Source organism: Piliocolobus tephrosceles, chromosome X (genome assembly GCF_002776525.5).
Source record: "Piliocolobus tephrosceles isolate RC106 chromosome X, ASM277652v3, whole genome shotgun sequence".
Classification (NCBI taxonomy): domain Eukaryota; kingdom Metazoa; phylum Chordata; class Mammalia; order Primates; family Cercopithecidae; genus Piliocolobus; species Piliocolobus tephrosceles.
The window spans coordinates 38,575,580-38,589,077 of record NC_045455.1 but is presented as its reverse complement, the minus strand read 5'-3'; the positions used below and the strand labels follow the sequence as shown (position 1 = coordinate 38,589,077).

Here is a 13,498-nt window from a genome sequence, read left to right as displayed (position 1 = left end):
ACCCTGAAAGCACGTCTACAGAACACAGCTTGAAAACCACAGTTGTATTAGAGCAACTTCAAAATAATTAAGGACCATAAAAAGGGACAAAAGGATTCCAAGCAAGGCAGAAAGGAAGAAAAGAGCAGAAATCTAGAGTAAGGGAATGGCTCTTGTTTGACAAGAGGAGTTCAAGATCACTGAGTAAGACAGAAAATGACCAATATACTCCTTTTGCTATCTTTGGTCTGCTAATAACAGGATTGGGGCAGCCCTTCCACTTGCTCTGGGGTTGCCCAAGGGGCCAGAGAAGAGTAGACAGTCAGGTCTTAAAATCATAACTTCTTTCTCAATTTCCAGAGCCTTCCCAAATAATTAAGTCAAGTTTGCCTATAAGAAGGATTATTTTTCCCACTACTAAAATGGTGACGAGCTTGTCTGTTCCACAACTGAATAATAAAAGCCTAAAATGTTTTATACATAGCTGAAGCAACTCAGAAACAAATCAACTCATAAAAAATCATATAATCAATCAAAAATATATCAGATGGATACCATATCTTTTTCTTTCAACAGAGAAAAGATATTTAAAACTACGAATGAATTCCATTCTAAAAAATTCAGGGAAAGATGGGAAGAGGGGAGAACGCAGAGAGCAAGACAACAGCAAGGAAAGAGAAGGCTACGGTGTTAAGGCAAAGATCAGCTTAAAGATTTAAGAGGTCTGGCCAAAATTCATTTTATTATATTTAAAGCTTCAGAGTTAAACATACATATCATGTAATTGAAATTCTGTAGATTACTTATGTATCAATCTTAGACAGATCAAGTTACTGTAATGAGTGTGAAAAAGCAGAATTCCCATTGACAGAAATTGAGATGAAACTGTAACTTGTCATCTTACAAATTTCTAAGCAGATATAAATATCAAATACCTGAATAGTTTGGCAAGCATGGCTTCCATTGTTGGTGAGGATAGCAGAGATGGCCTGAAGTGTCCTTCCTGTTTCTCCCCAAGAAGCCACCAGACTAAAGAGGCAAGCGCAGGAAAGTGCTGTTAAGGACTGTCCCGTGCTATCATTCATCCCAGTACTTCGAACAGTGATTTCCAAAAGAAGCTGGAAGAGAGACTCTGTGGATAAATAGAATTCAATTATATTCATCCAACATACAGAACATTATACGCCTATATTTATTTATTTTTACTTTGTCTCATTATAAACAAAATTTAAGGAATCTAGAACAATTACTTTGCATTAGTTTCTTTCCAGTTACTCTTTTCCCCAGAAGTTGAAATATTTATGTAACAAGGGCCTTAAAGAACATTCCGTTCAACTCCTTGTTTTTCTTAGTAAAAAGAGAAAATCTAAGGTCTTTTAAAACAAGCTTGCCTAGAGACATTCACATATTCAAGAAACTCATCCTATCAAGTAACAGACTATTCATCATACTTATTTTACCTTTTAGATTAGGAGGTTTCTTAAGATGTTAAGTGTCCAGGAAATTATGTATATATTTTCAAAGTAATAGAAACATAAAACATATGCCATAATGTGCTTTAATATAAAATTGGCTACATCATTAACAAAATAGCAATTCACACTTAGAGAGGATGTAATTCATTTATACCCTAGAAAAACCTCCAAGTCAATAGGACAGATATTCTCCTCCTTTAACAATGAAATTGAGATACAGGGTAGTCAAAAGATTTTTCCTAAATCATAAAGTCATTTAGTGGTGAAGATGAAACACATACACACACACACACACACACACACACACACACAAAATGTTTTAAAACCAGCAGAGGTCTCCACACAAAATTCCCTGAACACCTCCATCCAAGATTCAATCAACAGACATCTGGGTATTTCTTCCATAGAAGGGAGATCTAAAAATCCTTACAGAGTGAATAATCAGATGGAGAGAGAAAAAGAGAGTCAGAAAACTGAGAAAGACGAAGAGAGGGAAAGGGAAGGGAGAGATGGAGGAGAACAAGAGAAAGAGAAGTAATGTACTACAATTCTCTAAAAACTAAAATGCCACCTGTGGGTTATCTGGTAACTTACAGAAACCTAGGCAGCCCCTACCAATCCCTCATCTTCCACAGCTAATCCCAAATTAAGCCCTGTTTATTTTACATCCTAACTGATAACCACTTTTCTCTATCTCATCACCATCTTTCCAATCCATGCTATCATCATCTCTTTGACTAAAAAGGGTTAAGAAATTATCTCTTACCATTCGCTATTGCCCCAATAGGGAGAATTTCAAACCAAAAATCTAATTGTCTACTTAAAATTCTTCCACTCTTTTGTTAATTCCTTCCTCCCTTCTGTCTTCCTCTTCCTTCTTTTCTTTCTCCCTTCCTCTCTTCACTTGTCTGTATACATCCTATACTTTCATTTTTTTCCATTTATCCTTTCCTCTACCTTTTCCTCCAGCTATCCTTCTTTCCATCATCTATTCCTGTTGGTCCATATTTCCATCTACCCATCCTTCCTCCAATTATTACCCTTCAGCAAGTACACCTGTTGATTATTCAGCAAATATTTACTGAACTCTCGCACATTAGCAACTACTCTGCATTAGGGTACTGGCAAACATGACAAAGAAAGTCTCTACCCTTTCAAAAAGGTTAAGATTCCAGGGAAAGAAAATGGTCAACAATTTAAGCAAATAATTTAAGAAAACAGGCTATTTTAAAAGCAATATTCTTAGTGTAATGAAATAGAGAATGACCTTCCATTCCTCCCAGCCCAATAATCAAATTCTTTAACATGGCACGTAAAGCTCCACATGTCCCTGCCTCTTTCCTCACCTGTTACAAGACTGTTCCCTTCACTCTTCACATTCTAGCCATATTGCTCTTCTTTTCATGCATTCTCCTTTTGTCTCAGAGCCTTATTGCATGCTGTTATTTCTACCTGGAGCACTTACAATCTAGTTCACTCCCTCCTATTCACCCTCTAAATCTCAAATGTCGCATCTTCAAGGAGGCTTTTAAGGAGCTGGGTGCAGCAGTGTATACCTATAGTCACAGCTACTTGGGAGGTGAAGGCAGGAGGATCACTTGAGTCCAGGGTTTGAGTCTACCCTGAGCAATATAGTGAGATCCTGTCCCTAAAGATAAGTAAATAAAAAATTTTTTAAGTTAAAAAAGGAATCTTGGCCAGGTGCAGAGGCTCATGACTGTAATCCTTACCACTTTGGGAGGCCAAGGCAGGCAAATTGTCTGAGGTCAGGAGTTCAAGACCAGCCTGGCCAACATAGTGAAACCCTGTCTCTACTAAAAATACAAAGATTAGCTGGGCATGGTGGCACACTCCTGTAGTCCAAGCTACTCAGGAAGCTGAGGCAGGAGAATAGCTTGAACCCGGGAGGTGGAGGTTGTAGTTAGCTGAGATCACACCACTGCATTCCAGCCTGGGCAACAGAGAGAGACTCTGTTTCAAAAAACAAAAAGGACTCTCAGAACTCCTTCTACTCTCCGCCATACGATTTATCCACATTTGTAATTATACACATATCTGATGCTAAGTTCCATAATAACAGCAATGGTATCATACATTCTTAGCACATAACAAAGGGGGTGCTATTACATTTCAGTGAATACTTGAGAATATAATCTAACTAAACAGAAGGGAATACATTTTTAAATAAATAATTTAAAAATCAAAATCTATTTGCAAAGAGAAGAGGCTTGGTGTATACTAATCATCAAGATATTCTACAGTAAGAGTTATATAAATATACACATATTTTCATGAATAACACGAAAACAACCAAATGGGGGAAAAAAGAATAACCAATAAGATTGGGATATTAGATTAAAAAAAGGAGGAGAGGCAAGTTTCAACAGAAATGTATTATAAAAGAACCAAATCAGTGCTTTTATCTTTGAGCTAATTTAACAAAATAGAAAATATGAAGTGATAAGAAATCCCTTACATAGAAAAATCAGCCAAAGCAGTGATGAGATCAGCAGTAAACACCGAAAGGATGGAAGACAGACGAAAGGCAGCACAGCAGAATCAGAAACTTTTAACAAGAAAATAAAAATGAACAGATTAACAAGGTGAAAGGTTTCTGGGTTTTGTGGGATTTTTTTCAGGTTTTTTTTTTTTTTTTTTTTTGGTAGAGATGAGGTCTCATTCTGTCACCCGGCTAGAGTGCAGTGCAGTAGCACAATCACAGCCCACTGCAGCCTCAGACTTCTGGGCTCAAGCAGTCCTCCCACCTTAGCCTCTTGAGTAGCACTCATTGCCATGACCAAATTTTTTGTTTTTTGCAGAGATAGGGGTCTAAGTTGCCCAGACTGGTCCCAAACTCCCAGCCTTAAGCTATCCTCCTGCCTCAGCCTCCCAAAGTGCTGGGATTACAGGCGTGAGCCACCATACCCAGCCAAAGTGAAAGTTTTGATGGAAGACAATAAGACTAAAGCACACATTATATTTCAAAGCTAGTATTAAGAACAAGTCTAGTTTTAAAAGAATAAAGGAAAGAAAGTATGTACAGAACGGATAAAAAGGAAAAGTATATAACAATTGACATAAGACATGAGAATGGCAGAAGACTTAGGAGGAGAGAAATAACATGTTCAAGGTAGGAAATACGACATACAAGTCTTAGTGGGTATTTTAACATTCCAATTATTTGCTAACTGACAAACCAAAGCCAAGAAAACCCAGCACAATATTGTTAAATAAGTCAAATCTTCAGTAAAATGCTGCCAAGTCAAGCAGCACTTCACGATATTAATATGACCAATGGTGCTATCTTAACAATAACCAACACAGAGCCTGCTTGTCAACATGACAGCTTTTATTTGATAATAGCTTTTAATAACTGTGTATGTGAGGGGGATGGTTTAAAAATCCTCAGCTTGTTTTAATGACCAGCATCCTCCCTCCCATTAAAACCAACCAACCAACCAACCAACAAGTCAAACACAAAAACTGAATCACCACATGCGACCAAAAAAAGAAAAATCTGACATGTAGTTAGGTTCATGCAATTTGGTTCTCACAGGTGAGTCCTACAAAATCTAAATAGCCAAGTAGAAAAAAAAGGACCAAGCTTTAGTCTAAACCAGAATGTAGTCCCCAAACCAGCATCTGCATCACCAAGAAACTTATTCCAAATACAAATTCTTGGGCCCCACCCCAAGTCTATGGAATCAGAAACACCATAGGGAAGGCCTCGATAACTCTGATACATGCTAATGCGAATTGCGAACCACAGATCTAGTACTTCGGAGAATTTTCCTATAATACTAGAAGGATCTAGAAAACTTGAGACAGTTTAAAGACCCATAGTTAGCATTGGAGAAAAAAAGCAATTAACCAGCTAAAAATTATGCTTCCATCTATATTTCTATTCCTTAACACCTTTTGAGTAAAAGCTCCTATCTTATTTAAAGGATTACATGTTGAGCCTAGGTCACTGATATGAAAGGCAAGAATTGGAACACACTTTAAGAAAAGCAAACATTTTATTTACTTAATGAAAGTTGCTAAGTCAGAAGTTTAATCCATAACACAAATAGATTTTTATTTATGATGAATACAAAAAAAAATTTCCCCTCAATTTAGAAACTAATTGTACTGTTTTGAGTTTGTGGCATTTATTTCCTTTTCCCTGTTTTTCAAAACTATTGAGAGTATAGAGAAAGTGAATGTTAGCTATTTTGTCCAAAAGTTTAATAAGAACGATTTAATTTAATAGTGACCTTAAGGTTTGAGGATTATTTCTGCATTCCAGGCATTTATGTTTTGTTTGCCCCCTGCTTCATCATGCTAATTGAGAAATGTGTGTGCATGAACTTCAACTCTTAAACCATAACTTCAGAGGAACACAGAAAAAAATACTCTAAAACTTATACCCCTGCTGTTTCCATACCACAATTAAATAAAGACTACATTATAGGCTATTGTGTGTGCTTCATAAGAGAAGCTCTTCACTTTTTAAAAACTGCAAATTGACAATGTATAATTGTATAAATTTATAGGGTATAAAGTGATGCTATGATTCATGACTAAAATGTGGACTAATTAACATCTATCACCTCAAGTACTTAACATTTTCTGTACTGAGAACTTTAGAAATATTCTCTTAACAATTTGAAGTGCATAATACTCTATTATTAACTATATTCACTTTTAAATGCTTCACTGAATGAGCCTTGGCTCTTACCTAGGACCTCGGGTGGCTCAGACTGGAGGCCTTCTGGCTGCTGGCCCTGCAGCACGTTGAGCAGGGCTTGAAGACTCCTGAGACACAGGGATGGGTGAGAAAATCGTGTCTCCTTGATCAATTCAAAAACTTCACAAAGGCCAACCTCAATAATCTATTTAAAAGGAAAAAATATATATACTTTATGACAGGTAAGCTAGTAACACTTTCTAAGCAGTTTAGTTGGTACAAGTTACTTCCACAGCAAATGATAATGTATATGTATATGTATATAATGGAGCCATAATAAAACATCATGAAAATGGCTTATAACAATGAACTAGAGACTAGATTGCATTCACTCAGAAGAAATAAACTGTATTAATTTGCAAAGTTTATTTGGTTATACTCAAGGAAAACTCAGTACTCTTTTTGTCAAAAGTCATGTTAATTGTTACCTATAACCAGAAATAAAGTCAACATAGCACATACAGTAAAAAGATTTTATAAGGAGCTTTTCATCTTAGCCTTTTCTATAATGGTACAATCACTATATTATTATTTATAGGTGATATCCCTTCTTGTAGGATGATCACAAAACAATTTAAAACGGCTTAGCTAAAAATATCACTGGTACTTTTCCTTTAATTATCTTACCTCTCCTCATCAGGCGCAAGAAAAATCAGACTCTATATCCAGCAAAAGAGATAAATCTGTTACTAAAGATTGAGAGAGCAAATTGCAATGAATGAGTTAAGGATATACCTTCACAAGACTGATAAAAGACAAATTCCATTTCTCAGGCAATGTCAACATTCTGAGAACCAGTTCAGGAAGTATTAAGTAAATTGTCAGAAAAATCAAAATAAGACTAATTAGTAGAAACTCCTGAAACCATTAATTCTATTGAACACAACGGTGGAAAAATATTCTCTCTGCTGATATTTTTGCATTAATTCACATATTACATAAATACCTCCTAAGCACTCACATTGTGCAAACTCACTTTTGGAAATATGAAGGTACACTAGACCCCGTCCCCTAAGAGTTTATAATCTAATAGGGTAAATTAGTCATGTATATAATTCATACTCAGTACAGACCTCTGTTATAGCATTTATTACATTATAGTATAACTATTTTTGTTTTCATTTTCCCAACTATACTGTGATCTTCCAATACACAAGGAACATGTCTTAAACGGCTTAATACCTCTCATGCCTAGCCAATTACCTAGCATATGGTAGGCATACATTAAATATTTGTTTAATTATTCACTAAGTTGTTTGCTAAAAACCACTGCATCTCAGAAAGACATTTTCTAGACAAGAGGCAAATCAGCTGAAGGTAAGTCATTTGTAGTTCTGATTAACATTTACAAGTTTTCTGGAAACAACAGCTACAGCTGAGAAGTCAAATGACTAGGAGGACTATCTTTAGAGAAGTTATATAAAATCCTAACAGACTTGATTATAACTAATATTACAGAAGAATTTGCTTAGCAAGTTTCAATTGATTAAACACATTAAGTGATGAAACTTTCACATTTGATATAGTTTCTTTTCCTGGAATGGACTAGAAAATAAAAACATACTGTCCAAGATTTGTATCTGCTTATGTACTTACAGGAAAGAGAAATCTGAAATCAAAGATCTCCAGAGTACAAAATGTGGGGCTCTATTCTCAAGCCAATGGAAGACTACTATATTCTGTTATTCTTTCAGATTGCTTACTCTGCTACCAACCATGATTTTTCATAACTCCAAGAGGATTCTTCACAGATGACATTTTTGGCTAAGGTTCATTTATTTTTTTTATTTTTATTTTTTTTTTTGAGGCGGAGTCTCGCTCTGTCGCCCGGACTGAAGTGCAGTGGCCGGATCAGCTCACTGCAAGCTCCGCCTCCCGGGTTCACGCCATTCTCCTGCCTCAGCCTCCCAAGTAGCTGGGACTACAGGCGCCCGCCACTTTGCCCGGCTAGTTTTTGTATTGTTAGTAGAGACAGGGTTTCACCGTGTTAGCCAGGATGGTCTCGATCTCCTGACCTCGTGATCCGCCCGTCTCGGCCTCCCAAAGTGCTGGGATTACAGGCTTGAGCCACCGCGCCCGGCCAAGGTTCATTTATTATAGCGACAAAGGAATTACTGAACCTTGCCAGAAACAGTAAGTCTACCTAATGAACAGGTTCTCGATCTCTCTGGTAAGTTTAAGGTGTAATAACAAGCGAATGGCAATAGGCAACTCGGGTAGGCTGCCTAGACACAGAGCCAGCCGGTTTTAGTGAGACTGGCCCATAAAACTTTGGTCACAATGATCATGATAGAAAACTCTTCATCTGTCTGGGTTAAACACTGTGGGAGTCTCACCAATTATCTACATCTTGGTTCACTGTAGACTTTTTGTTTAACAAATGGGAAAACATTCATTTTCAGAATAGTAATATATATTCAATATACAACAAAAATCAACCTCACGTTCTGCAACTATTAAAGAATTTTTCATATTTAGCTATGGATTACTGCACACAGTTACCATACATGTTTTTAAATAAGTCTTTTTCTGCTGTTTGGCTAAGTATAAAATATTTTACCAAAAGTTTGAACTTTGAAAGTAGACTTTAAAACAGAAGTCTTATAGTCAGTGAAAACATGTATTTCTCCCTCCTTCAGTATCAGGAAGGAAGCGTAAGCAGAAAAAATATAGTCCTGCCAATATAGTATTATTTCATTTGTGTGTAAAAAACATATTTTAATGATTACATAGAAAAAATGACAAAAGAAATAAAAATGTTTATGTAGGGGTATATTTTGGTTAACGGGATTTCAAATACTACTTCTCACTTTTAATTATCTTTAGAAAAATGTTCTGATTTTTCAAATTATCTATAATAAATATGTATAATTAGCAAAATAAATAAATGTGACACTTAAGAAAAATAATAATTACAACAATAAAAGAACACAAGAAGCTTCAATACTTTCAATAACGAACTATAACTAATTACCCAACACATGGTTTCACACTTCTCTTCAGAAAAGTCTTTTGTAAATTTACTGAATTTTATCTTTACTGCTGCTCTCAAATAATTAAAATTTGAAGGTTATCTATTATATTTGAAAGGTAAAGAAACATAAAGCCGAAATAATTACCTGATACAGCCAGTCTAATATGCTAGGAAAATAAGATAAAAAATATATTTGGCCAAAGAAAAATGATATAAAATGATATATAATTTCAAGGTTTTATTTTGCCCAACTCAAACCATATATTTCCAAATGTGACTTTATTATTTCATGAATAAGTGTGATCATAAAAGTTCAGTTACATCACATTTGGATTTAATAATTAACTCTCTACCCTTAAAAATCGTATCTTGTTCAGTTAAAAGGCCTAAAATCACTTCCAATACTTATATATTTGAAAAAGCTCAAAAGGAAATCAAAATTATATTTACATATTACCACAGAGAGAAGTATACTGCCTTTTAAAATTGTTTGTATAAAGCAAATATTTGGTACAGTGATAATATCTACAAGTAATAAAAAATTTAAAAATCTAGAGACAGAGGAAAAGGGAGGGGGAAGAGGCAGCAGCAGAGGGAGAGGAGGAGAAGGCTAAGGCAGAGAATTATGAATGTGGGGCCGGGGGCGGTGGCTCACGCCTGTAATCCCAGTAGTTTGAGAGGCCGAGGTGGGTGAATCACCTGAGGTCGGGGTTGCAAACCAGCCTGACCAACATGGAGAAACCCCTTATCTACGAAAAATACAAAATTAGCCAGGCATGGTGGCGCACGCCTGTAATCCCAGCTACTTGGGAAGCTGAGGCAGGAGAATCGCTTGAACCCAGGAGGTGGAGGCTGCAGTGAGCCAAGATCGTGCCACTGAACTTCAGCCTGGGCGAGCAGAGTGAAACTCCATCTCAGGAAAAACAAAAAAAAGTATGAGTGTGAAGTTTCTGAGTTCCTTGTCTAAAAAACACATTTATCTATGACTACTACCATCTTCCCTTCTCTTCACACTCAGAGAAGAGAACTTTTCCAAACTTTTCAACTTTTCAAAGCTATTTTTTCAATGTTCTTGATTCCACTCCCTCCCATCTCTCATAGAAATTTGTTTCAACTTGTGCCTACATAGTGATAACTCCCAAATCTATATTTCTAGCTGGCAATTATTTTTCGAACTTCAGTCCTACACAGCACACACTGGACATGTGACATTTAATTCAAAATCAGCATGTGCAGAACTAAATTTGATCATCATTTCAGCCAAGCACTGTTCCTCATCCAGTTTTCCCTCTTTCAGTAAATGGCCTCAATACACAGAACCTTAAAGAATATCTTTAGATTCTGCCTTCTTTTTCAGCCTTTAGAGCCAATTTATTCCTAATTCCTGTCAATTCTGCTTAACATTTCTTAGATTCAAAACACTGTCACTACCATAATTCCAACCCTCATTAACACTCTCTAGACAACTGCAATAATTGCCTAAATGGTTCCTCTGTCTCCAGTCTCACTCACCACCCTTTAGTTATGGATATGCCTTACTAACAGGAGTGAACTTACAAAGTTACTCTAGTCTTAGTAAGGCATATCCATAACTAAAGGGTGGTGAGTCCGATGCAATCATGCAAGTCTGATGATACTCTTTCGCTTAAAATCTTCAATATTTACTAATCACGAGATAACATCTGAAATACATGGCACATAAGGCCCTTCATGATTTAGCTTCCTGCTCTCTCTCTTGCTCTATCTCAGCCAGTGTTGAGTCCTTTCTCTAACGTGTTCCACTATATCTAGCACTCCCTATCAATCCTTAAGGCACTAGAGAATGTTTACTGACCTGGTTCTTATCCCTGCAAGACAATGCTTTCTTGAGGGCAGGAATTATGTTTCAGCCTTTTGTTCTCAGGACCTAATACAATGCTGGCTACAAATTCAAAAGGAATATACTGAATTAAGAAAGAAATGATCCTATGTAAGTCTAAATCTTTTAATAATGTGGTATTAAAATAATAATTTTAATAACTGGCTTCAAATGGGTTCAGATGGGAAATATGAATTCTAAGTGTTACTATTTAAAAATTATGCACTGGGCATGGTGACTCATGCCTGTAATCCCAGTACTTTGGGAGGCTGAGGCGGTCAGATTGCTTGAGCTCAAGAGTTCGAGACCAGCTTAGGCCATGTGGCAAAACCCCATCTCTACTAAAAATACAAAAAGTAGCCTGGGGTGGTGGCGAACGCCTGCAGTCCCAGCTACATGGGAGGCTAAGGTGGGATGATCGCTTGAGTCCAGGAGGCGGAAGTTACAGCGAGCTGAGATCATGCCACTGCACTCCAGCCCCAGTGACAGAGCCTGACTCTGTCTCAAAATGAAAATAAAAACAAAAATAAAAATAATAAAAATCATGTAGGTGTAAAATTTGTAAAGTTTTAGAGGATGTAGATTTTAGTGACAGTTTGAGCTGGGTAAAAAACTTAATGTTCCAGAAGCGTTCAAAGAACAGAAAGCTCCTTTAAATATATCAATGATTACTGATCCGCAAAACACAAAAACAAAAGCAAAAAGCAAAAAAAGGGTGACAAGATCTATATAACAAACTCAATTTATTAATAACTAAATTTTAAAACTCAAGAATGGGAAAAATAAAACTGTATTACAACAACACTTCAACAACAGATTAAAAACCGTCTTAATCATGTTAAGAAAAAAAAAAGAGTAGGAGAGGCAGAGACCTCATGTGAGAAGGAATGGGACAGCCACATGCTTAGGAGGAGCAACAGAGGAACAAAGAAAGGAAGCAAACTAGGATACTAGATAGCAGCATTTGAGGCTGAGGCACAGAGATGATCAAAAGGAAAAGAAAAATGCCAACATTTCCCACTTGCCTTCTAATCCCATCACCTCAAACTTTACGAGACTAATTTTGTCCTCAGTGTCAATCCTTCATGTCATGGAAATGAATGCCAAAAAATATCACCTGAAAGTTTCACTCCCCACCCATAGTATCTGCTTGCCTCTGCATACAGGCATCTCATCACTTCTTCCTTTCTCTTCATCTTTCATTCATCAGGTGATTGCACTGATTCTCTAGATGTTTCATTTGCTTGCATAATTTTTTTAATAAACTGACGAGTTCCTTGACAAGTAACACAAATTCATTTGCACCTACACATTTTCTTGTTTGCACCTAACCTGACACTTATAACTATATATATCATTTACTGAGCACTTCTTTTCGCCAGGTACTGTTCTCTCATGCACTCAACATCCATTAATTCATTTAAATTGTCACTACAACCCTATGAGGTAGATGCAACCCCCAATTTATAGATGACAAAACTGAGGCATGGATGTGTCAGATAACTTCCAGTGTCACATAGCTAGTAATTTTAATGGTGTTTGAACCCAGCAGTTTGGCTCCATAACCCATGCTAACCCTGTTTGCAGACAGGTCAGTACTTGGTGGAAAATTCAGTATTAATCACTTGGGCTATCTGATCATCTTTAATTTTCTTTGAAAGATCCCCCTTTGACTCTGTTAATCATGCTGCAAAAGGTTATCTTAGGAATGCCTGATATTTTATTTAATACTCACCAATCCTGATGTTTTAAAACAGCCTAAGAATCCATTGTTCTTTTTCATGCAATTTAATTTGAGCTACAGTTTACTATTCAAAACCTGCATACCTATGTAAACAATTTATCCAGGCTTTTGTTTTCTCTCACAATACTGAACTTAAGTAGCACAATTACTATAATACAGTGTGACTCACACATACACAGAATTGGTATTCTAACTAAAAAATAAATTATACAAGTCCTGCAGCCTTACGTCCTAACTCAACTATGTTTTTTATCTCAATCTCTCCTAGTTAAGCGTAAGAAATTACAATTAGAGACCATAATTTCTACCTAGAGGAGCTCCCATAGTGAAGATAAACATGTTTGTTTTAGGTTAAAGAAAGAAGCTTTTGGCTGGGCACAGTGGCTCACACCTGTAATCCCAGCACTTTGGGAGGCCGAGGCGGGTGGATCACCTGAGGTCTGGAGTTCGAGACCAGCCTGACCAACATGGAGAAACCCCATCTCTACTAAAAATACAAAATTGGCCAGGCGTGGTGGCACATGCCTGTAATCCCAGCTACTCAGGAGGCTGAGGCAGGAGAATTGCTGGAACTCAGGAGGCAGAGGTTTCAGTGAGCCGAGATCATGCCACTGCACTCCAGCCTGGACAGCAAAAGCAAAACTCCATCAAAGAAAGAAAGAAAAGGAAGGAAAGGAAGGAAAGGAAGGAAAGGAAGGAAGGAAGGAAGGAAGGAAGGAAGGAAGGAAGGAAGGAAGGA

At 36.8% G+C, this 13,498-nt stretch overlaps 1 protein-coding gene across 15 annotated transcripts in view; it reads right to left on the bottom strand.

Annotated features, from left to right (window-relative positions):
- MYCBP2 (MYC binding protein 2) overlaps positions 1-13,498 on the bottom strand; it is a 282,822-nt gene that overhangs the window by 229,422 nt on the left and 39,902 nt on the right. For all 15 annotated transcript variants that reach the window (XM_023186011.3, XM_026446684.2, XM_026446688.2 and 12 more), the window contains exons 4-5: positions 6,175-6,328; positions 915-1,111 (exon numbers count right to left, since the gene is read on the bottom strand). In XM_023186011.3, coding sequence (XP_023041779.2) covers positions 915-1,111; positions 6,175-6,328 — 351 coding nt within the window. The remainder of the gene's footprint in view (positions 1-914; positions 1,112-6,174; positions 6,329-13,498) is intronic.